The sequence below is a fragment of the Euleptes europaea genome, chromosome 1 (assembly GCF_029931775.1).
Source record: "Euleptes europaea isolate rEulEur1 chromosome 1, rEulEur1.hap1, whole genome shotgun sequence".
Lineage (NCBI taxonomy): Eukaryota > Metazoa > Chordata > Lepidosauria > Squamata > Sphaerodactylidae > Euleptes > Euleptes europaea.
Genome location: NC_079312.1, coordinates 113,408,446 through 113,431,797, shown reverse-complemented (window position 1 = coordinate 113,431,797; position 23,352 = coordinate 113,408,446). Strand labels below are relative to the sequence as shown.

The 23,352-nt window shown below is 46.4% G+C and overlaps 1 protein-coding gene across 1 annotated transcript; it reads right to left on the bottom strand.

Annotated features, from left to right (window-relative positions):
- CCNJL (cyclin J like) lies at nt 1-22,839 on the bottom strand. The gene is made up of 5 exons (XM_056863674.1): nt 22,734-22,839; nt 12,729-12,939; nt 7,555-7,854; nt 5,535-5,694; nt 1-442 (listed from the first exon to the last, which is right to left on the bottom strand). The coding sequence occupies exons 1-5, from the start codon at nt 22,809-22,811 to the stop codon at nt 1-3; spliced, it is 1,191 nt and encodes a 396-aa protein (XP_056719652.1). The 5' UTR covers nt 22,812-22,839.
- Between the last annotated feature and the right edge of the window lie 513 nt (nt 22,840-23,352).

Sequence of the window (23,352 nt, the reverse complement as noted above, 5' to 3'; positions counted from 1 at the left end):
TCAGCTGTCAAAACAACCTGCCGTGTACGAGTGATGCCTACTGAAATAACTGCTGCCGTATGTCAGAGAGAGGCAGTGCCTCGGCTCGGTCGAAATGGCGACCTGCACCTTAATGGGCCCATGAATAGACACAGTTTGCATAACGGGCGGGAAGCTGGCCGGCAGGGCGGAGTAGGAGTGCAGTGAATCGTTGCTGCTCCCCGAAGCAAGGCCACTGGGTTGCGGAGCTTGCAAAGAGTCCCGGTAAGCAGAGCACAGATCCTGTATCGGAGAGTGGAAATGCGAGAGGAACGCTGAGTGCTGTGCCACAGGGTGATACCTTGACTGCTGAAAGAGGACTTGAGTGGGGGTCTGCAGGGCGAGGCGTTCCGCAATTTGCTGCTGCTGCTGCAGGACTGTCATTTGATCCTTACTGGCTTCTTTGATGTCCTTGTCGTGAGTTCTGTTTGGACAAAAAGCGGCAAAGACCCCCCAACTAAGGCCAGGTTCCAGAACAAGAAAGTAAAATCTCTTGCTACCCCTGCTATCATCTAAGGCAGGGCTTCTTAAACTTTTCCCACTTGCGACCCATTTTCGCCCGAGAAATTTTTACGTGACCCCGGGTATATAGGTATATAAAATAGGTATACAAATCAAACATTTACTGATAATAAATCATAAAGAAACCTTTTGCTGCTGCCAAATTTTTGCGACCCCCACATTCAGTTACACGACCTCATATGATGTCACGACCCACAGTTTAAGAAGCTTTGATCTAAGGCAGTGGTTCCTAACCCTTTTTTTTTTTAGTATGAGGACCATCCTGCATGATAGCAGTTGTACTACTAGTATCTGTTGACTGAGAAAATGACAAAAAGATCAAAATGACACTGCTTAGTGTGCATATGGATTTGTGGACCCTTTGCCATAACTCTGTGGCACCCTGGGGGCCACAGCCCCCAGTTAGGAAACCACTGTTCTGAGGAGTTCAAGATGGTTTACGTGGTTCTCCCTTCCATTATCCTTATAAACAAGCATATGGTAGCTCAGAGTGAAAAAAAGGGCTGGTTCCAAGATCACCTAGAGAGCCCCAGGACTGAACATGGATCTTAGGGTCTTTCCAACCCTAGCCATAACAATCACATCCCACAGGCTCTGAAATAATAGTAAACTGAAGTTAAAATCAGTTTTAACTGAACCTCCCTGCCTTTTACTGGAGTGTGCAGGCAGATCTACCATTGCTCCTGCTTTCTTGCCACTTCTACCCCATTTTAGCACACTGTTTCCCAAAGTCAATCTGAGATCCGCAGAATTTACAATGAACATTACTGAAAAGGATTATTGCGACTAAATGTCAGTTCCAGTCTCTTCTGAAGGACATAAATTAGAGTCTGGTACCAGAGTTGGGGTCAGGACTGTCGGATCTCTTCACACGGACCACCAGTTCAACCAAGACAAAAAACTGCAGCTGTGATTGTAGGAAGGGTAACTATTGCATGGCTCTTCCTGCCACTGCTGCAACTTTTTGAATATTTGTGAAAACAAATTACTCTTCTGCCCTAAACACATATTTGCCCATCATCTTAGCATAAACTAATGGTTATGAACCATGTAATACTCATGTTATATTTTATGGTCTAGAACAGGGGTGTCAAACATAAGGCCCGTGGGATGGATCCGGCCCCTTAAAAGCTCTTATCCGGCCCGCAAGCCAGCTGAGGTGGCCACTTCCCCCACCAAGTGACATTTATGTCATATCTGGGCCACGTACCAAATGAATGTTACACTCCTGGTCTAGAACCATTCTCTGTATACCCCACCCAAAGCAGTTATTTGCTAGAGATGCAAATCTGTGGATCCCCATCTGCCCCACATGTTTTCCTTTAGACTGAAAGTACGAGTCACTCTCATGACGAACTTAAACAGCAAAATGAATACATGCGGGCTGTTTCATAAGAACATAAGAAAGGCCCTGCTGGATCAGACCAAGGCCCATCAAGTCCAGCAGTCTGTTCACACAGTGGCCAACCAGGTGCCTCTAGGAAGCCACTAACAAGACGAGTGCAGCAGCACCATCCTGCCTGTGTTCCACCGCACCCAAAATAATAGGCATGCTCCTCTGATACTAGAGAAAATAGGTATGCAGCATGACCAGTATCCATTCTAACTAATAACCATGAATACCCCTCTCCTCCATGAATATGTCCACTCCCCTCTTAAAGCCCCCCTAGCTGGCAGCCATCACCACATCCTGGGGCAGGGAGTTCCACAATTTAACTATGCGTTGTGTGAAAAAATATTTCTTTTTATCTGTTTTGAATCTCTTGCTCTCCAGCTTTAGCAGATGACCCTGTGTTCTAGTATTATGGGAGAGGGAGAAAAACTTCTCCCTGTCCACTCTCTCCAAACCATGCATAATGTTATAGACCTCTATCAATTCTCCCCTTAGCCGCCTTCTTTCCAAGCTAAACAGCCCTAAGCGTCCTAACCGCTCCCCATAGGACAGTTGCTCTAGTCCCTTAATCATTTTGGTTGCTCTTTTCTGCACCTTCTCAAGCTCTGTAATATCCTTTTTTAGGTGTGGTGACCAGAACTGTACACAGTTTATGGTTCCTGTGAAGCTGTGATTTAGACCCAGTCAGGCTAATAAAGAATATTCAACACACACGAAACCACCAATGAAGGTAATATTTGTAATGTCCCATTGGGAGGAACCAAGCAACATATCAGTCAAGGTATTTGGTCTTAATACTACATGGCTAAGGCTAAAACATGACAAACAGAAGCCCACAAAGGGAACGGGGGGGATATGCTGTACTTCCAGTGCTACTTGTGTGACGGATGGGCAAAGGTCCTGCCCCTTTCTGTCAGTCACCAATCCCCTGTATGTCTGTTGTGCGGGCAGAGCAGATAACAGCCAACCAGGGCTTATGGATGGCTGAAAAAGCCAGATGGGAGAGGGAGAGAGAGAGAAAAAAATCTGTTACACTGCCAGATCAGTTCAGACAGGGCTTGCACTTACAAAGGGGGAGGCTGAAAATACTTTCTCAGGAGACTTTAGACATCTCTGAGTCTGTTTTTTTTTGTGGGAAAGCAGGCTAGCAGACCAAATGCTTTCGGAGGCTGTCTTTGGAACCAGTTTCTGGGGAAGAGTGACTGAAGATTTGTGGATTCTGGGAAGAGCTCACATTTACACTGTAGGAGTCCTGAGGGTGATGGAAGCCCAATATGCTCCTCAAGAACAAACAGCATGGTTATAAAGCAAAAAGATAGTCGTAACACCCCTTTACTGAACATCCTTATTTCCCTTATCCCTGATAATTTATTCATTATCAATTAGTGTTTTTTTTAAATGCTGTTTCCCTGATGTCTCATATGAAATAACTTTATGTAGAGGGCCACTTGGGTTCAGTCTGTCAGGAGAAGGTGAAGGTAGAGACCACTCTGGTTGATGCATACCTATTCTCTCCAGGATCAGAGGAGCATGCGTATTATCTTAGGTGCTGTGGAACACAGGCAGGATGCTGCTGCAGTCATCTTGTTTGGGGGCTTCCTAGAGGCACCTGGTTGGCCACTGTGTGAACAGACTGCTGGACTTGATGGGCCTTGGTCTGATCCAGCAGGGCCTTATGTTCTTAACAACACAGGTGGCTACCACTGTGTAAACGGCATTTAAAACCCTGACCCTCATAACCTGATACTAAAAAGGCTAATATTACATGAATCCTCTTGCTTATTCCCCACACTATCCAGGTCCACGCTGCCAGCTTCCTTTCCCACACTATCTTAGAACTATTTTTTGAAGAAGCTCAACACTGGAAAACTGCTCTAATTCCACTTTCCTTGAAGCTCTATGCCTAACAGCTATAATACAACCACACAGAGTAGGCTCAGGGGTGGTACTTCCTCCTTTCTTACGCCAGGCTACCTATCTTTACTAAGTGCTTTACTGCAGGCTTCCATCTTGGTGCTGCTTCCCAGCCTTTGAAAAGGGCAGAGCAGAGAAGCTTCAATAAAACCCAACATCTGTATCCACATTAGTATTTTATTAACTTAATCATATTGTATTTTGTATTTTATTAACTAATAGTACTGTTATCTGTTTATGCTAGACTGAATGCTAACCCCTCTATGGTTATGCAGGGCAGGATTTTGAATATACCATACCCAGACAGGACCTGTCCTTGCTCTTCTGGCTCTATCGATTCATTAGCTCATGCCCTCTTGGAATGCTGTTTTTATGAGGAACTTCGATCACGTTATAGCTCTCCCCTTTTAACATATAAATCTAATGCCTCTGTCTCTGACATAATGCCATTTTTATTAAGTGACAGGGATCCCAAGGCTACACTGTCAGTGGCAAGATTTATTTCAGTCCTTATATCCCTCAAACATTAGATTTATGCTGCTCAAGTTCAATGGATCAAGAAGCTTCTAAGGGAGAAAGGAAAGGAAAGGTTATAAACAGATCTTTGTATTCAAACATGTATTCAATGTTTGTCGTTTGGTTTTTCCTCCTTCGTTTTCCAAGTTGTGTTTCTCTCTTTTGAATTCGCGTCATGAAACCTGCTTCCATTCATAACAGAAATTGTCCTTAACGGACCTTTACTTAACTCAACTTTGGCTTAGATCCACATGCGCTGCTCTATCAGTGCAGGAACAGGCTCCTCTGACAGAATGGCTTTTCCATCTGCAGAGGAGGGCAGGGAGATTTTTTTGGCTGATTCTCCTCTCTTGTTCTAGACTCCCTGTCTGCTCTCCGCGTTGTTCTTTCTGGTGCGCTGATGCCCAGGGACACATTTTTAAGGGGGCACAGAAGACAGAGAAGACTGCAGCGAGGAAGGAGGTGGGGAAGTTGCCCTCCCCTAGTGGAACTTTGCTCAGGATTAATTCCCTTTCCCACGGGTTGGATCCTACGAACCACAAGCACAACAGATCTTTTCCTGCCATCCTCCAGCAGCCCTCTAACTGTGGAAAAGCCGATGCTGGAGGTCAAAACACCCTTGTTGCCAAAAAGCTATCAAGCATGGCAGGCTGCAGTTTAGAGGAAGAAATAAAAGAAATTGCTTCACCTCCCACTCAGTGAAACGGACACCTTGCTCTGCCGTGGTACCTCCTCCAGCAAAAGGAGAGAGGTGAGGCTCTTTCACCAGGTCCCCCATCCTCATTGCAGCTCTTAAGAGCCTTGTGATATTTGGGGAGCAAGGTTCCCTCAGTGCCTGCACTGGCTCTTAGGGGAGAAGGGGGAAGGCAGGGAAAGATCCACTTTCATGTGCTTTATGCTCGTGGGTTTTAGGGGCCAAATGAACGCACGCCAGTCTGTGTATTGATTTGCTACATTTGTTATGGTTCATAGTACACACACTGGCTCCACAACTAATTTAAAAAAACACTGGGGGTAGTGGTATTTCATATCCTATTCCAGTAAGGGCAGGGTGGGGAGAAGAGGAGGAAAAAACAAGAGTCAGCCGTTGGCAGGTAGCCCCATTTTCATTATAATGAAAAGTACAACCAGTGTATATCGGGTGGCCTGTTTTTTTGTTCAAAAAACTTACATGAGCATCATTTCTATGCATGTGGCGAGATGCTCCCAGGAATAACACGTCAGCAGCTCGAGCTGTGTGGTCCAAGAGGGAGATAACTCAAGGCAGGTGCGGGAGGCGCCCACACAAGCAGCAGCAACCAGAGAAGGCCGGAAGGAGAGGAAAACGTGATCTGGAAGACACAAAAGGAAAGATCAGCACCTCATGCAACCAACCTTGATCAACTTCTCTCTGTAGACTTAACTGCCAACTGAAGCGATGAGAGTATTCTGTGCTGAACAGCAGGGCAGAAATATTTTAATGCATCAAATGTACACAAACGTTATAACAGTAAACAAAGATATCAGAACGGATCCATGGAAAATTAGCTTAGGGTTGTTGTTTGCAGCCAATACTGTTAAGTCTACTGCACCACTATAGAAAGCAGACTTTATGGGAAATAATTCAGGCTTGGAGGGGTATTCTTAACTAGGCATTTAATACATACTGCCATCAAATCCCAGGTTATAAACTGTTTGTGGATGCAATTCTAAGTACAATTACTATGAAGAAAAGTTTGTTTTTATATGCTGACTTTCTCTACTTTTAAGGAGTCTCAAACCTGCTTACAATCTCCTTCCCTTCCTCTCCCCACAACAGGCACCTTGTGAGGTAGGTGGGGCTGAGAGAGTTCGGAAAGAACTGTAACTAGCCCAAGGTCACCCAGCAGGCTTCAAGTGGAGGTGTGGGGAAACCAACCCGGTTCTCCAGATTAGAGTCCACCGCTCTTAACCCCGACACCATGCTGGCTTTAAGCAAGTAAATTCCATTGAAATCAGTGTAATTTACTTCCAAATAATTACACACAAAGTCACAACGCATTATCAAGTTTTGAGGAAGAAAGATTTCATGTCTTGGTTTTTGACTCTTGCTCAATTCTGTCCGTACGACAGCAAATTTCAACGTTTCTACTTGAAGAGACAGCAGGAGCCTCAGACCATGAGACCTGGAAACTCTGACTGCTGAACTTTGCATGCACTTGCTTTTTTCAGCTTGCAGGGAGAGAAAAACCCTGGTCTCAGCCACAGGCAATTACACTCAGCCTACATTCTGGCTTCTATAACCAGGTGCTGCCCCAACACTTTCAAAACCTGCCATCACAGCCTAAAGCGCCACAGGAGAAAGTGAGAACGTGACAGATTTTCAGGTTGCGGCATTCAGCACTGATTTCTGTGTTCACTTAGCAGCCCCTGTCTATAGAAGCCCTAAATGGGACTACATTTCAGGCGCTGGACAATCTGACCCATTAGATGTAAACCATCAGCCAGCAAGCACGGTTCCAGCCACCCAGTCTTAAATCCACGTTTATCAGAGGCGTTCATGTTTGCTGGAAGCCAGTAGCAGAAACACAGGCTTTGAACCGGGGATGGGAGCATCCTTGATGCAGGGCCCTCCTTGCTTCAAACCACGACCTCTGGAAGCAGAAGCTTCTGCCTCTTTCTTCCACCAGCACTGCAGCCTGCCTTTCGGACAGCATTTAATGGGTACAACCTCCAGGGGGGTTTATTCATTACACTAGACATTTACCCTGTTCCCCAGTATTTGCGACAGTCCAAGGCAGATCCAGTCCATGATCAGAGGAGCATGCCGAATAATATATTGGGTGCTGTGGAACACAGGCAAGATGGTGCTGCTGCAGTTGTCTTGTTTATGGGCTTCCTAGAGGCACCTGGTTGGCTACTGTGTGAGCAGACTGCTGGACTTGATGGGCCTTGGTCTGATCCAGCATGGCTTTTCTTATGTTCTTATGCCTTGGAATGACACAGCCTCTCCACAGAACCGGACCAAGGACACATGAATCAGACCTTTGGTCCATCAAAGTCTGTATTGTCTACTCAGACCGGCAGCGGCTCTCCAGGGTCCCAGGCAAGGGTCTTTAACATCACCTACTTGCCTAGTCCCTTTAACTGGAGGTGCTGGGGATTGAACCTGGGACCTTCTGCATGCCAAGCAGATGCTCTACCACTGAGCCACAGCCCCTCCCCCAAATTACCTTGCAGCGAGGCTTTCAGGAAATAGTGAGCGTATTTCGCCATGAAAGCCCTGACTTTGGTCACAGACGTGATAGGCCAGCCATTGTGCAGGTCAGTCTCGCTAACAGAGGCCAAGAGGTAGTAGTCAATGTAGTGCGCTGGGGTCGGCAGGCAAAGGTTCCAGTTGAAGCTTTCCAAGAGCAGCAGCTCCATCTTCAGCAGGTCTTTCTTCGTAAGCACCAGGTTGAGGCGGCACATGTAGGCAAAGCTGTTCAGCTGCTCCAGCTTGGGCACTCTATCCTCCTTCTCTTCAAATTTACCTGTTGAGAGCAAACAATATTCTTTGGAATGAAACTATAATCTCTGCTTTTTCTTTATACTTTTTACATAGAAAATTATTTTTTTAATTTTTTTATTGTTTTTTCATACATTCGATACAATCAATTAACATTGCCTTTCAATCTTTTCTAATTCTCAATTAAAACTAACATCTATATAACAATTATCTTCCCCTACTTTGACTTCCCCCCTTCCTTCTTCTATCTCTAACTTATCTTCGTAATCCTCTTAGCAATTATTTTCTAATTCTTTATAAAAAAAATTTTTTTATAAAACCTTTTACAGTTATTAAAAAAGAAAGGAAAGTAGAAACAAGAAAATTAACCTAGTCTAAATTATAACCTTTAACATTTTGCACATTAAGTTCATTTTTGCAATAAACAATCCACGCCTTCCTCTCCTTAACAAATTTATCATTATCTTTTTGATTTACTAACTCAGTCAATTTTGCCATTTCTGCTAGTTCAAACATTTTATGAATCCAATCAGTTTTGTCCGGTATTTCAGTCATTTTCCATTTAGCTGCATAGACCATTCTCGCAGCTGTGGTGGCATAGAGTAAAAAGGTCCGTTGTGTTATAATATAGTCCAGTATAATGCTTAACATCATCATCTCTGAAGTTTTAGGGATATTTTGTTGTAGAATTAACCTTAGCTCATTGTATAACATATCCCAAAAGTTTTTAGCTTTATCACAAAGCCACCAAACATGATGAAAAGAGCCAACTTTATCCTGACATTTCCAGCAGTTTGGTGACATTGTACTTACATAGAAAATTATCAGCCATGCCTTTCACAGGGAGGGAAACAAACAGAGAAAGTGCTCAAGCCAGAATTTGCCATGACGAGCAAAGCTTCACTGATGACCGTAGGCTGAATCCTGGTTTCATGAACTAGGCACAGTTAACGTAAGCTGCGGTTTTGCATTAACTGTGCAATCCTTAAGGGGGGGCTGGAGCTGCACAGGAACCGGCGTGACCCCTACGCTGGCGCCCATGCCACTTGCGCCCTGCAAACTGGCATGGATGCTGGTGCCGGATGACTGACGCCAGCCACGGGGCACCACGCGGCAATGTGAGCCTCCTACGCCCGCGCTGCCTTCCCGGCAGCGTATGTTTGGTTTGAGTGCTCGCGCCAGCGTCCCAGGGATGTTCCCTGGGGAGGAGCTGCCTTTTGGCAGCTTCCTAACCCCTGTTGGACTGGAAAGAAGCTATTTTGGAGAGTTCCACGGGGGTTTTCTCCAAAAATCCTTTTTCTTTTCTTTTTCGGCTTGCTGCCCTGGCAGCAAGCTACTCTGGAGGCGGTGCAGCCATGCCGCCTCCACCGTCTGTCTGCCCTCCCCTCAGGAATGGGCTGCCCGTCTAAACCAATCCAGTGTCTTTTTACGGTTGTTTGTTCCTGGCTTCAGCCAAAACAGGGACCTGACTACACTCGAGCTTCAACGACTTGCAGATGTCACTGTTCAATTTCCATGGTATTTCAGCTGAGATTTGACTATAGAAGTAAAACTCCCAAAGCCAAGTTGTACCTTTTAAAGCGGAAGAAAAAGCAATCCTATTTATTTGATTATAGTTGACATCCAGCTCTTTCTCTCTGGGTTACCTTGCAAAGTGCACAATTTTGCATATCTAGTTTGATTCCTCCCCCACTCTATATTGCTGATTGCCCTGACCTGGATGGCCCAGGCTAGCCTGATCTCGTCTGATCTCAGAAGCTAAGCAGGGTCAGCCCTAGTTAGTATTTGGATGGGAGACCACCAAGGAATATCAGGGTTGCTGTGCAGAGGAAGGCACTGGCAAACCACCTCTGTTAGTCTCTTGCCATGAAAACCCCCAAAAGGGGTCGCCATAAGTCGGCTGCGACTTGACGGCACTTCACACACACACACACACACACACACACACACACACACTGCTGATTAGATTTTATCTGTATCTGCATTTTTCTGTGAATTACATGATCAAGTATACTTTAACATTAGATTTAGTACATAGGTTATTTATATAGTCCTCTTTTGGAATTTATTTTGGAAAACACCTCCCCCTATCCACACTTCTTCCAGATTCGACTGTGATACCTGCCATTCTTTGCCTCTACCAGCTTTTTTCCATTTACTATCGACACTTTTTCAGCCTTGCTGGATTTAAATTAACATGTACAACATCCTTTTTGTGAGGACAGAAAACAAAGGGCCAATAATGGAGGAAAGCTACGAGACACGCCACGTCGAACAGCTTCTGTTGCTTTTGTTGTTTTACGAGGGGTGCTCCCTTCTCCCCTGTCTAGATTGCTCCATGGAATTGAGCTGCGCCAGAAACCATTACGGCTGCCCTCATCAAGGACTTGCCCAATGAGTCTCCATAAGCATCTTTTTACTGCCATGGCAGCTCCCCAGGGGGAAATAATGCTGAGCCTTAACAACCAGACAGCGTCTATGTCCTTGAAGGTTGGGGGCAGGAAAAGCACAATTGCCCAGGAAGCTCAGTAGAGGTTAGATACCATACAGGAGACACAAGATGTGCTGATGGCCACCAGCTGAGATGGCTTCAAACAAGCACTCGTCAAGTTCATGGAGGAGACTTTGTCTGTCAACAGCTATTCCCTACAATGGCTAAATGGGACCTTCCAAGCTCAGAGGCCGTCCCTCTCAGACTGCCAGTTGCTGGGGGAGAGGGGGAAGGACAGTGATGCTGGAAGGTTTCTTCGTGCCCTGCTTGTGCATCTGGTTGGCCACTGTGAAAAATACGATACCAGACTAAATGGGACCCTGGTCTGATACAGCAGAGCTCTGACCATGGGTGTCAAACATAAGGCCCGAAGGCTGGACCCGGCCCCTTGAGAGCTCTTATCTGGCCCGCAAGCCAGCCACCCCCCCACTCTCAATCTGACCTGGCAAGGCATATGTCATATCCAGCCCTCGTAACAATTGAGTTCAACATCCCTGCAGTAGATCCTACTTGAGGACTAGATTGGCCAAGTTAATTCAAACTTGGATTGTTTTCTAAACTATTGTTAAAATGTTAACCTTACCTCGAAAAACTCTGTGGCTCTCATGTGATGTTACCCACTAGAATTTTCTCCCTCGTGTGAAGTTGCACGTGTTGGGACAGAAGTGCTTGGAAGGCACCTTTTTTTTCCACTCCCTCAACTGTTGTAGAATCAGAGTTGGTAAGGGACCACCAGGGTCATCTAGTCCAACCCCCGTATTAGTCTGGTAAGGCAATCCTATGGACACAGCTATCGGTGGCTCATTTAGACCAATGCACAGAAAAAGCCACAACCTCCTAGTATTCATGCAGCTACCGGATTCAAAGACGCACGTCGTCACGTTGTATGTGAAGTCCTGTTGAGTCACCACTTACGGTAACCCCAGAAGAAGCTTTCACGGCAAAAGAGAAGACCATTGCCTTCCTCTGCAGAGTCTTTCCTGGTGGCCTCCCTTCCAAGCACTGACCCTGCTTAGCTTCCAAGATCGGGCTATACCCTGCTGCCTTTCATCCCATATCATCACACTGCCGGAGCCCTAAGGTGCGCTTTACATGTTTCAGGGCAATGCAGGATGTACTTTTCAGACTGTTGGCAGTCTTAGGGGTTCACCCTTCCTAACACCAAACAGTCCATTAACTGGTCCTACCAACATGCCAGTAGGCCTTTAACAGTTACAATGGCATGTGAGGTGAAATTAAGGGAGAAGCACCTCCTGTGGTGCTAGCTAGTGAACATTGCAAGGGCGCCGCTTATAACCTTAAACTGCTGTCTAGGTACATTTCTGTGTAATAAACTACCACACCACCTGTATGTACAACGTACTGCAATCACAAATATAATTCACTTGAATGAGCCAACCTCATGAAATAACATTCACAAAATCATGATGCATGTATGCCACAATATAAAATATCCAACCAATACATACAACAATCATACAATAAACACATACACTAACATCAACTATGAGCCTAAATAACTATCTGCTATACAAGGAACCCCGTGGCGCAGAGTGGTAAGCTGTAGTACTGCAGTCCAAGCTCTGCTCATGACCGGAGTTCGATCCCGACGGAAGTTGGTTTCAGGTAGCCAGCTCAAGGATGACTCAGCCTTCCATCCTTCTGAGGTCGGTCAAATGAGTACCCAGCTTGCTGGGGGTAAAGGGAAGATGACTGGGGAAGGCACTGGCAAACCACCCTGTAAACAAAGTCTGCCTAGGAAACGTCGGGATGTGACGTCACCCCATGAATCAGGAATGACCCGGTGCTTCCACAGGGGACCTTTACCTTTTACTTATACAATGAAAATCTTAAAGTTACAGAACAATTCCACATAAAGTCAGCTCAGTGCAGCTGTAGTGACTTGAATTCACCCTAAAGTTACAGAACAATTCAATTCAAGTCACTATAGCTGCACTGAGCTGACTTTATGAGGAATTGTTTTGTAACTTTAAGATTTTCATTGTACAGCAGATAGTTATTTAGGATCATAGTTGTTATTTAGGATCATAGTTGATATTAGTGTATGTGTTTATTGTATGACTGTTATATGTATTGGATATATTATATTTTGGCATACATACATCCTGATTTTGTGAATGTTATTTCATGTGGTTGGCTCATCTATGTAAATTATATTTGTAGGTGCATTTCTGGGTATGTCATTTCTCTGGAACACAACGCAATAAGGAATTCTCACGGACAGGTTCTCGGCATTTTTACCCAAAGCTACTTCTTCTTCTTTTTTTTTGTTTAATGCACATCATATACAGAGCTTCCATCTGTTTTCTCAGCACACTCCATAGGCCAGAGCTATTATTATTTGCCAGGAAAAGACCAATCGTGCTGATGCATCAACATTCACGTACTTGCAAGGAGGAGGCAAGCGATCGAGATAACGCACAGCTGTTTGACGGCAACGTCATAGCGGTCCATAAAAAGGTCCAGCAAGTAGATGGCGAGGTGCCGAGCCGTGGGACAGAGTTGGCAGCGGCTGCTGAGGATAGTCAAGAGGTCAGCCAAGTAGCGCCGCATCCCCATTTGTGAAGAATGGGCCTTGTACACAGGGAGTTTCAGCTCCTATGGCAACACAAAGAAGGTGGGGGGGAAAGGAGGGGTATTAAAATGAATATCCATTTAGTAGTCAGAACGCCCAGTTCAGCATCTGCCACCTGTTTCGATGAACGCTTAGCAACTAAAGCAATAAAAACTTAGCCGCTCTCTTTCAGAATAAACATACAACATCCTTTGAAAGGCAATTCACTTTGCTTTGGTCATTCACAGCCTCAGGAGGGTCACCCACTTAGTGATGGGGCCACAAATACTAAAGAGATCCAGTCCACCAAAAACTAGTGCATTCTGCATGAAGACAATATTATCATGGCATAGATTAATAGCCAGCATCAGTTATTATCATGGCATAGATTAATAGTCAACATCAGAATAGTTTTAGAAGAGATGTTGACAGGGTTATGCACCAACTGCCCATCATATGCTTAGGATAAAACTTTTAGTTATTTTATACCATTAGCTACCTTGAGTTTGGAGATTAAGAGAAAAGCAGAATGTATCTAAAAATAAAATATGCAAAAATAGACTTTGCACGACAGCTGGTTCATGTAAAGTTATTACAAACATAAAGCCATAAAAAAAAGAAACCACGCAGGCAGGCAAAATAAATTCCTTAAGGACTTACTTGTGGTGGGGTGGTGGGTACAGAGAGAGAATTCAACATTTTCTGTAACCAGAATGAAATGAAACGCACCAATACCAAGCTTTAAGGGCCAGAGTTAAGAACCTATCTTCCATTTTGTTCTTTCAATAATCAAATTAAACATGGCCTTTGTGAGGCTTGGCAATTACAGCAGAATTAAAATTGAAACACAGCCTCATTTTTATCCATAGACAATAATGTTCAGAATCATATGCAATAATTTTTAACACACACATTTGTAAAAAAGATACTAAATTTTAATCCACCTGCTGATTTAGGACCCAGAAGTTTGTTACTGAAAGAAACCTGGAGATTCCAGAAGAAAGATAAAGGGACATGGTAAAGTGTTTCGATAAAGTCCATTTAAAACAATTGCAATACTTTTTGATGAGCTACGATAATTATTTTGAATGGTATTTAATCAGAGCGCTTAAAATGACATTGCTGTCTAATCATTAAGTCTACACATAGCACCTTCGTAGGCTCACTATGACAGAGTCCCTGAATACAAGGAAAGCCAGTTTATGAAGGAAGCACCTTCTACACCACTGCAAGATAAGAGCCTTAAAATAAGGGCTCCAGTGCAAATATTTATGTGATGGTCAGGAGGACCCATTTCCTCAGGTAAATACACATCTATCTAGGCACTGGACTCAAGTAACATGTCAATTACATGGCACCGCCCAGTCTTGCCTTCAGAGGCACCACTCTTCTGCTTGACCTCAGCAGCCTCTACATGGAAGTGTTTAAAAGTCCAGCAATCCAGACAGAGATAGAGTACCTCACAACTTTTGCCACAGATGTATTAGGGAAAAAATGGATTTGAAAGATTTTATGGAGATCCAAAACCAAGGAAAAACCCCAATGCGTTAACTTTTTATTAGGACCAACCAAAAGGACAAAACACCATTTACAAATGTCTGTTGTGTGTGTGTTAAGTGATTATTTTAACCTCACTTTTAATTTTTTATTCAGAGCTGATCTTGTATCGAAATAAAGATGTGATTAGTGTTGAGGGCCGTCATGTCGCTTCTGACTCATGGCGACCCTGTGAATCAGTGTCCTCCCAAACGTCCTGTCTTTAACATCCTTGCTCATCTGAGTTCACCAGAATCCTTCATCAGGCTGGGTGTACCTGAAGAAGAGTGCTCTGACCAATGAAAGCTTACACTGGAATACGTGCCTTAGGGAACTAATTCCACAGAGGAAGTCTGCCTAAACAACATTTGCTTAGAATTTGGATTTGTAGCCAAGAATACATGAACATTCAAATGTTCAACAATTAGAAAATAGATACATTCCAGGAATTTAATTCCCCTCCAAAGTTTTACTCTGAGTGCAAAGCGTAGCAAATGCATTAAGTAGCTATTGCCCCATCATATTCTAATAGTATACACCTAATGCCAAGCAAGAATAATGTTGGAAACGCCTCCTGTCAAATAAGGCTCTGTCCACAATCCATTTCAAAGCTGTGAAATGTGTGCCTGATGGGGAAAAAAAAGCTTGAGAAGTAACGGATATGGCAAGATTCACGAAAAAAAGAAGAGACCCTCCCCCACACGTGATATTATACGAATTGGTAATCGGTTTATTGGATACAAAAAAGGTAGAAGGCACAAGAGCAGATTTACAATCCGGTGCAAATGAGCTCCACGTCCTGCTGACTGCATGGGGGAGAAATGATATTTGCTCACAGGAAAAGCTTGCACAAATGCTGCTTGCAGATATCTCCCCTCGCCGTTCCACCTGGCCTGGAACGACCACCAGACTACTTGGGTGGTGGTGGGGGGAGAGGGGAGAGGAATTAAGTTACAATGCAAACGTTAACAATCCCTACCTAATTCAAGTGTTCTGAAACTCAACCCAGCTGCTACTTGCCTTATGGGACATGAACAAAGGATAAGAAACAAAGTGCCTCCCTCAAAGAAGCTGGACGCGGCCAGAAACGACGAAGGGGCAAGGGAGAAAGAACGTCTCGCTAGACAAAACATAGCCGTCATTTGGAAAGCTGTTTCAAGTTCTTGTCCAGTGTGAAACATGCCCAATGAGACAATGGAACGTTAAGCATCTGTTTCACCCAAACTTTAGGGTCAGTTCATGTGCGGCGTTTTTCAGCATATTATCTGTACCGTGCATGCAAAAGGAAACCAATTCAGACCATCCGCACAACACCACAGGATATCTGTGACTGGCTGACCAATGTCTGAGGTATTCACCCAACATGGAAAAATACTGAAACTGCACAAGGGAAAGGATTGCATCCACCAGCCCTTCGCTGCCAGATCTCTGGAGCCAACCCACCGGTTGGAACAACAGGTGCATCAGATCATAGCAAGATTTACTTGTAAAATCCATTTAGTTTTAATTCCACCTCGGTGCTTAGCATTATATTTGGATTGTATTCGGTTAATCATGCTTAAGATAGTATATAATGTATTGTACACTATTTGTGCTGGTCCATTTTGATCTCCTTTTTGGGATTTAATAACTTTTATTCTGTACATGTGACAGATATTTTACTGGTCATGGACTGTTTTAATAAAACTGAACTGAACTTGTAAAACATTTAACCACTGAAGCAAAAAAACAAAACAAAAACCACCCTCATCTTGACAACACTCAAGATCTAACTATATGCAACACTGCAGCTCTGTGCCTGGATCCTCTAAACCTTATTTTATGGCGTTAAAAAAACAAAGTAACCAAACTAGGAATGGGGGTGGTGGGGTGGCGAGAGATGGATTAGGGCTGCTGTGTTCAGGAAAGGGGAGACAAATGCTTCCTTCTGCAGTTTCCTCAACTGAGAATGCCTCCCCTTGCTTTTAGACCCAGTAAAGGGGGTGGGGGGGGGGGAGGATAGAGACTGTTGAAATCCGATCGGTCATAAATTCACTCTTTTCCAGCACCATAACCCAGATAAACTTTTTCCATTAGGTGCTTTCATCTCAATCATATACATCTCCATGACGACAGAACAGCTATCATATTATGCCCCCCCATCTCAATTGATGCAGAGCAACGCCAGCTTACTTCTCCCTTTGCAAATTTCACTCTGCGGAGGCTAAGCATATTCTCATTGTCACCGTTAACACAATGAACAATGGAAAAACACAAGTCAAAGGAAGACATAAAAGGGGCGGGTAATATATGGCTTGTGGCCATATGCTATTCTCGGGCACATCTGTGGAGAAGGATTTTTTTTTAAAGAGAGAAACACAAGCCAACTTTTATTTTAAACCCAAGTAGTTTTCTAACTTAAAAAATAAAAAACATGACAAAAATATCACTGAACGGCTTGATCGAGAAAGAAAATGCGACACACTGCCAAAATGTGATCCCCGCCCCACATGTTATGACTTTGAAGGGGCCAGCTCGAGTTAGCCAGACAAGAAGGAGTTGGTTTTTATATGCCGACTTTCTCTACCACTTAAGGGAGACTCAAACCGGCTCACAATCACCTTCCCTTCCCCTGCCCACAACAGACACCCTGTGAGGTAGGTGGGGCTGAGAGAGCTCTGAGAGCACTGTGACTAGCCCAAGGTCACCCAGCTGGCTTCGTGTGTAGGAGTGGGGAAACCAACTTGGTTCACCAGATTAGAGTCCTCTGCTCATGTGGAGGACCGGGGAATCAAACCTGGTTCTCCAGATCAGAGTCCACCACTCCAAACCATGGCTCTTAACCACTGCACAAGCTGGCTCTCAGCTAACAGATCAGAACTTGCCATACTTTCCAAAGTTCCTGCAACGCACCCAGCATCCAGGTTCCTGGTTTACATGGAACAACTTGCGGATGGAACGTCAGGTTGAGACAGGACTGCTGGCGGCCCTGTTCACTCAGAACTCTGCTTGAGAATACAAACCGCAGCGATGGGCAGCTGTGACCTCCACCCTTGTGACTTGCACACAACATCGTGGAAGGGGGCTGCTTCACACATTATGTAGAAGGCAAGTCCCCTTCTGTACACAGCAAATGCGGGAGCGCGCAAAAGGCAGGCACACACTTTACAAACTTGTGCCCTTAATCAAGTCCAGGGGATGATTGTGTGCTTTTAGACCAACTCTGTGATGCGCCTTCCTTCCCCACACTGCAGAGGTTAATGGAGACACTCAGTACAACAATGGGAACTAGCCTTTTCCTTAACATGTGAATCAGCCCAGAGATGATTCTGGTGCTAATCTTATCTCCTGTCAGGAGTAGCTCAAGCTAGAATGAATGGCATGTTTAAAAAGATAATGGCATCTTTATACAGAAACCAGCCCCACAGCTGAATTACAACTAATGATGAAGCTCAAGACTACGCATTCTCCGGGACTTAATAGAGATCTGGGATTCCTGTCTCATTACCAATGCTGATTTCTCCATGCATACTATCTCTCTGCATATCACATCGAATCCAAACACACCTGCTAATGTCATGTACTTGCTTTTGGCATTTACATTGCCATTATGTGTCTAATTCACATTCTAGCTGTATCTGAAGAAGTGAGCTGTGGCTCAGAAAAGCTCATACCCTGCCAGAAAATTTATTAGTCTTTAAGGTGCTACTGGACTCTTGCTCTTTTCTACAGCCCCACAGTGTTTAGTATCCTAGGCTAAGTGGCCTTGTGTCACTGCAAGAGGTCACTAGGCTTCCACTCCCCCCACCCCCAGCTACTACAAAATCCTAAGGAGATGAGCACAGCCCTTAAAGCCTAAGTGAGGACCAACAAGGAATGGTGCCGGAAGGACATGGGAATGGCGAGGCTGATCAGCATCCTTTCCACAGGAGGGGCTGGCGATTCACCTGTGCAAGGCTGGCTTCCAAAAACAAGAGTGTTAAAACACACAACTAACAGCAGCACTTTACCTTTACCTTAACAGCAGCGCACGGATTTCGAGGACAACCAGCACCCATGCTCATGTAAATATATGCAAAATGAAGAGTATGACCCCCCCAAAAGGTTAAGGTGGTCCCCTGAGCAAGCACCGGGTCATTACTGACCCATGGGGTGACGTCACATCCTGACGTTTACGAGGCAGACTGTGTATTTACGGGGTGGTTTGCCAGTGCCTTCCCCAGTCATCTTCCCTTTACCCCCAGCAAGCTGGGTACTCATTTTACCGACCTCGGAAGGATGGAAGGCTGAGTCAACCTTGAGCCGGCTACCTGAAACTGACTCCCATTGGGATCGAACTCAGGTCGTGAGCAGAGCTTAGACTGCAGTACTGCAGCGTACCACTCTGCGCCACGGGGCTCCTATGAACCCAAAACCAAGACAAAATATTCCCAGACACACATACTATATATAACTGCCCCCCCTCCATTCTATGAATTCTTCGTGAGCCAGAAGATAGGGTACGGCACCCCGAACAGGATGAGGCAGCAAGCACCTCCCACTGAAAAGACAAACAGATGCTAGTCTTGCCTCAGCACAGAGGGCTCACAGAAGTAGAAGTGGAAGACAGGAGGGTGGCTTGTCACGCTGGAGGCAGGGTACCAAACGGAGGCAGGGTACCAAACGGCTTGGGCAGGCCAGAACACAGTGGCAGCCCTTTTAGATCAAGCAGAGAACTGGGCTACTAATGACGTCCCAGAGCAGCCAGTCCATTGCTATGTCTAGCTGCGGCATGGATCCTCAATCCCATCCCAAGTTCACATTATAGCAACAGCACATATGCGACGACAGCTGCCATTTCAGTGACGAGAGGGCTCTGTGAACTTTGAACACACAAACACATGAAGCTGCCCTTATACTGAATCAGACCCTTGGTCCATCAAAGTCAGTGCTGCCTACTCAGACCGGCAGCGGCCCTCTAGGGCTGTGTTGGCGAACCTATAGCACGCGTGCCACTTCCGGCACGCGTAGCCCTCTCTGCCGGCACGCACGGTTCCTCCAAGCCGCTGGCCTTTTCAGCTCTGCCCCGCCCCGGATGGGGGAGGCTGTAGTCCAGGGGTGGGGAACCTCTGACATCATTGGCGGTGGCCCCCGGACTCTCCCACAGAAGCCGCCGCTGGAGCGTGCGTGGCCAGCCAGGAGGGTGGGAGAACAGGGAACAGAAGGCAAGCGCCCGCACTCGGCATGGCCGGCAGCTTCTCCGGCGCCCTCTGGGCCTGAGCGGGTGGAGGGGCGTGGCTGGCCGGTGGGTGCGAAGGAGGCGCCCTCTGCCCCACCCTGCTCGCCTCTCACAAGCCTGCCGCCGCCGCGCCCCACCGCTGCATCCCCCCCTCGGGGCCGGCCGGCCGGCCGAATGGGAGATCCCCTCCGGGCGGGGGGCTTAGGGACCTGGGCAAGCCAGGCAGGCAGAGAGGGGCGCTGAGCTAGGCTGGGCTCCCTCCCTCCTTCCCTCCCTCCGCGCCAGACGGGCCTCTTTTCCGCCGGAGCTCCACTCTGAAATGGGTGGGTGGCGGTGAGGCCCAGCCGGGCGGGGGATCCTCCTCCTGCTCCTGCTCACCCCAGGCACGTGGGAGGCGGCGGAACCCAGCCCCGTCCATAGGCAAAGGGCGCAGCAGCAGGGCTGGTGAGCCACAGGGCGGCAAGTCAGGCGGAGGCTCTGGGGTGCCTCCCTCCCCTCCCTCCCTGGCGGCCGGCCCGGCTGGGTGGGGGCAGCTGTCAGCGGGGCAGGATTTTTTTTCTTTTCCCCTTCTTGTCCCCCTTCACAGCTGGTGCCTGATTGGGGAAGGCTTCTGGGCCCTTGTCCATTCCCCCCTTTCCCCCCTTGCATGCCTTCCTGCTTGCCGCCCAGCTGGCTGGTGGGCCTGAGCCACACCACCACATTGTTGGCCTTCCTTGGGCTGCTCTGCCTCTCCTGCCCCTTCACCCTTCCTCTCCCAGCTCCTTCTCCCTCACCCAGGACCTGCCCCAGCCCTCCATGGGTGTGTAGGAGCGGGGCAGGACACCGAGCCTTCGCGGGAAGGGAAGGGTCTCCCGCCTGCCCCCCTTGCGCTGCGGGCTGTTCTGCGTACGCGCCCCCCACTTCTCTGCTGAGGGAGGAGGCGGGGGCCGTGTGTGTGTGTGTGTGTGTGTATGAGAGAGAGAGAGAGAGAAAGCAGGAAGGCTTTTCTGTCTCTGGCCACTCAAGCATGGGAGGTTTTGCCTTGGATTTGCTGCTCTGTAGATGCACATTTTCCCCATCCAAATTCTCAAAACTCATCAGTAAGTCCCCATGCAGAGTTTTGAGAATCCGGATGGGGAAAATGTGCATCTGGAGAGTGGCAAATCCAAGGCAAAACCTCCCATGCATAAATGGCCTCTTTCTTTCTCTCTCTCCCTCCGTCCTTTTCTTTCCCTACTTTTCTTTCTCTTCCTCGCTCCATTTCTTTCTCCCTTTCTCTTTTTCTTTCTTTCTTTCTCTCCCTCCCTTCCCTTTCTCCCTCTCTTCCCTTCCTTCCTTCCTTCCTTCTTTTCCTCCAGCGGCTTCTCCGGCGCCCTCTGGGTCTGTGCGGGTGGAGGGGCATGCAGTCCTGTTCCACCTTTGAAGGGCCCACAAGCCATCCTCCAAACACCTTTCCATTTGTCTTGATATGTAGAGAGAAAACACTAAGGAACAGGTTGCCAATCTCCAGGTACTAGCTGGAGATCTCCTGCTATTACAAGTGATCTCCAACCAATAGAGATCAGTTCCCCTGGAAAAAATTGCCACTTTGGCAATTGGACTCTATGGCACTGAAGTCCTTCCCCAAACCCCGCCCTCCTCAGGCGCCACCCCAAAAACCTCCCACTCATGGCAAAGAGGAACTTGGCAACCCTAGCCTCTCCCTCTGGGCCCCCTCTGGGGGTGGTATTCAGGTTAAATTGCCGCATTGGCACTCGGTGATAAATAAGTGGGTTTTGGGTTGCAGTTTGGGCATTCGGTCTCTAAAAGGTTCGCCATCACTGCTCTAGGGTCTCAGGTACCGTAGAGGTCTTTCACAACACCTACTTGCCTGGTCCCTTTAACTGGAGATTCAACCTGGGACCTTCTGCATGTCAAGCAGATGCTCTACCACTGAGCCACAGCCCCTCCCCAACTTTGATGCTATCCCCACCCCCCACTGGTACTACATCTCCAAGTAAATGTACCTTGTTTGGCAGAAAAACCCACACATCACCGAGAAGGAAAGATGGAAGGGGAGAGGGCAAGGCAAAGAACGACAGCAGTATTGCCTCAATTCATTCCCCACTCCGCAAAGCCAAGCCTTTATCCATTTGAGTTCTAGCTTGCACGGAACCCAAGGCAGGTTTCCAATCCAGACTCTGAACAGACCTTCCAGCCTTACTGAATTTAAGCAAGTTTGCAGCCATCAGGCAACTTCAGACCACACCTGGGGATCTCTCACTGCATTCCCTTTTCAGCAAGTAAGTAGACCCAGCACAGCCAATGTGAAAGAACTGCTTTCACACTGCCCTCCCCCTTGCATGTCTTTTCAAGGAATGTTGCCAAAAGAATACAGCCCAAACCTGAACATACATTCACTTTTCTCCCTCTCTCATAATACTAGAACATGGGGCCATCTGCTGAAGCTGGAAGGTGACAGATTCAAAACAGATAAAAGTATTTCTTCACACAATGCACAGTTAAATTGTGGAACTCCCTGCCCCAGGATGTGGTGGGGCTGATAACTTTGAAGGCCTTAAGAGGAAAGTGGACATGTTCATGGAGGAGAGGGCTATTCATGGCTATTAGTAAAAATGGATGCTAGTCATGATGCGTACCTATTCTCTCCAGGATCAGAGGAGCATGCCTATTATCTTAGGTGCTGTGGAACACAGGCAGGATTCTGCTGCTGCAGTCGTCTTGTTTGGGGGCTTCCTAGAGGCACCCGGTTGGCCACTGTGCGAACAGACTGCTGGACGATGGGCCTTGATCTGATCCAGCACGGCCTTTCTTATGCTTTTATGTACTTGCGAAGTAAATGCCCATTGACAGGGGCATTCATTCTGTGCCTGCTGATTTTCTTAGGGCACCACAAGCAACTGTATTAACACACTGTTATTTATTTTTGGTTTTTCTATTTTTTAAATCCAGTCTATATTAAAGAAAAGACCATCTGAATGATGGACTGTTTAATACCATGCCCACTGTAAATTTTATATGGCTTTCTTGCAGAGAAGAAGAAATTTGCAGCTCACCACCATTACAAGAAATGCTGATCATTGCAATGCAGGCAAGAGAGAGGAAAGACAGCTAATTTAATCAAACCTTCAGCCTCAGAGTGTGATGAATCTCTGCTGCAAGGTCTCCTTTCCACCATGGCTCCTCCATCTTGATGCTTCCCATCCAAATAATCGTTCCTGGGGGAAAGGCAACACCTGGGGCAGGAAACAAATGAAGAAGAGGTGCTTAATCTGTTTTTTTTAAAGACCCACAACTTCACAAAACCCGACTTGCCTCACTATGTTTTACATTTGATTCGCCCCCCAAAATGTTTTTTTTTTAAAGGCGATATAAAGAAACAGATCCTATCGACAGCATAAGGCTTCTTGGAGTGGTCAAAATCGGGGCACTGAACTCCCAGACACCTGCAAAGTTCTTTCAGTAGTACAAAGCATCACTACAACGCCATTCCCAAAATCTGTAAAAAGGCACCCAAGGAACCGCGAACAAATTAAACGTTTTATCATGTTACCTGCAGTATTACCCCCGCCCCGCCAACCATTCAAGCAACAATTATTCCCCGCTTCTCTCCGATTTTTACAAACTCCCTCCCTTCACTTTTCAACAGAAGGCTTTTTTTTTTGGGGGGGGGGGAGGCGGAGAAGAGATATCCAGCGGGCAAGATCTCCCTGGCTACAGATCTGAACTCTAATACAAGTGAATC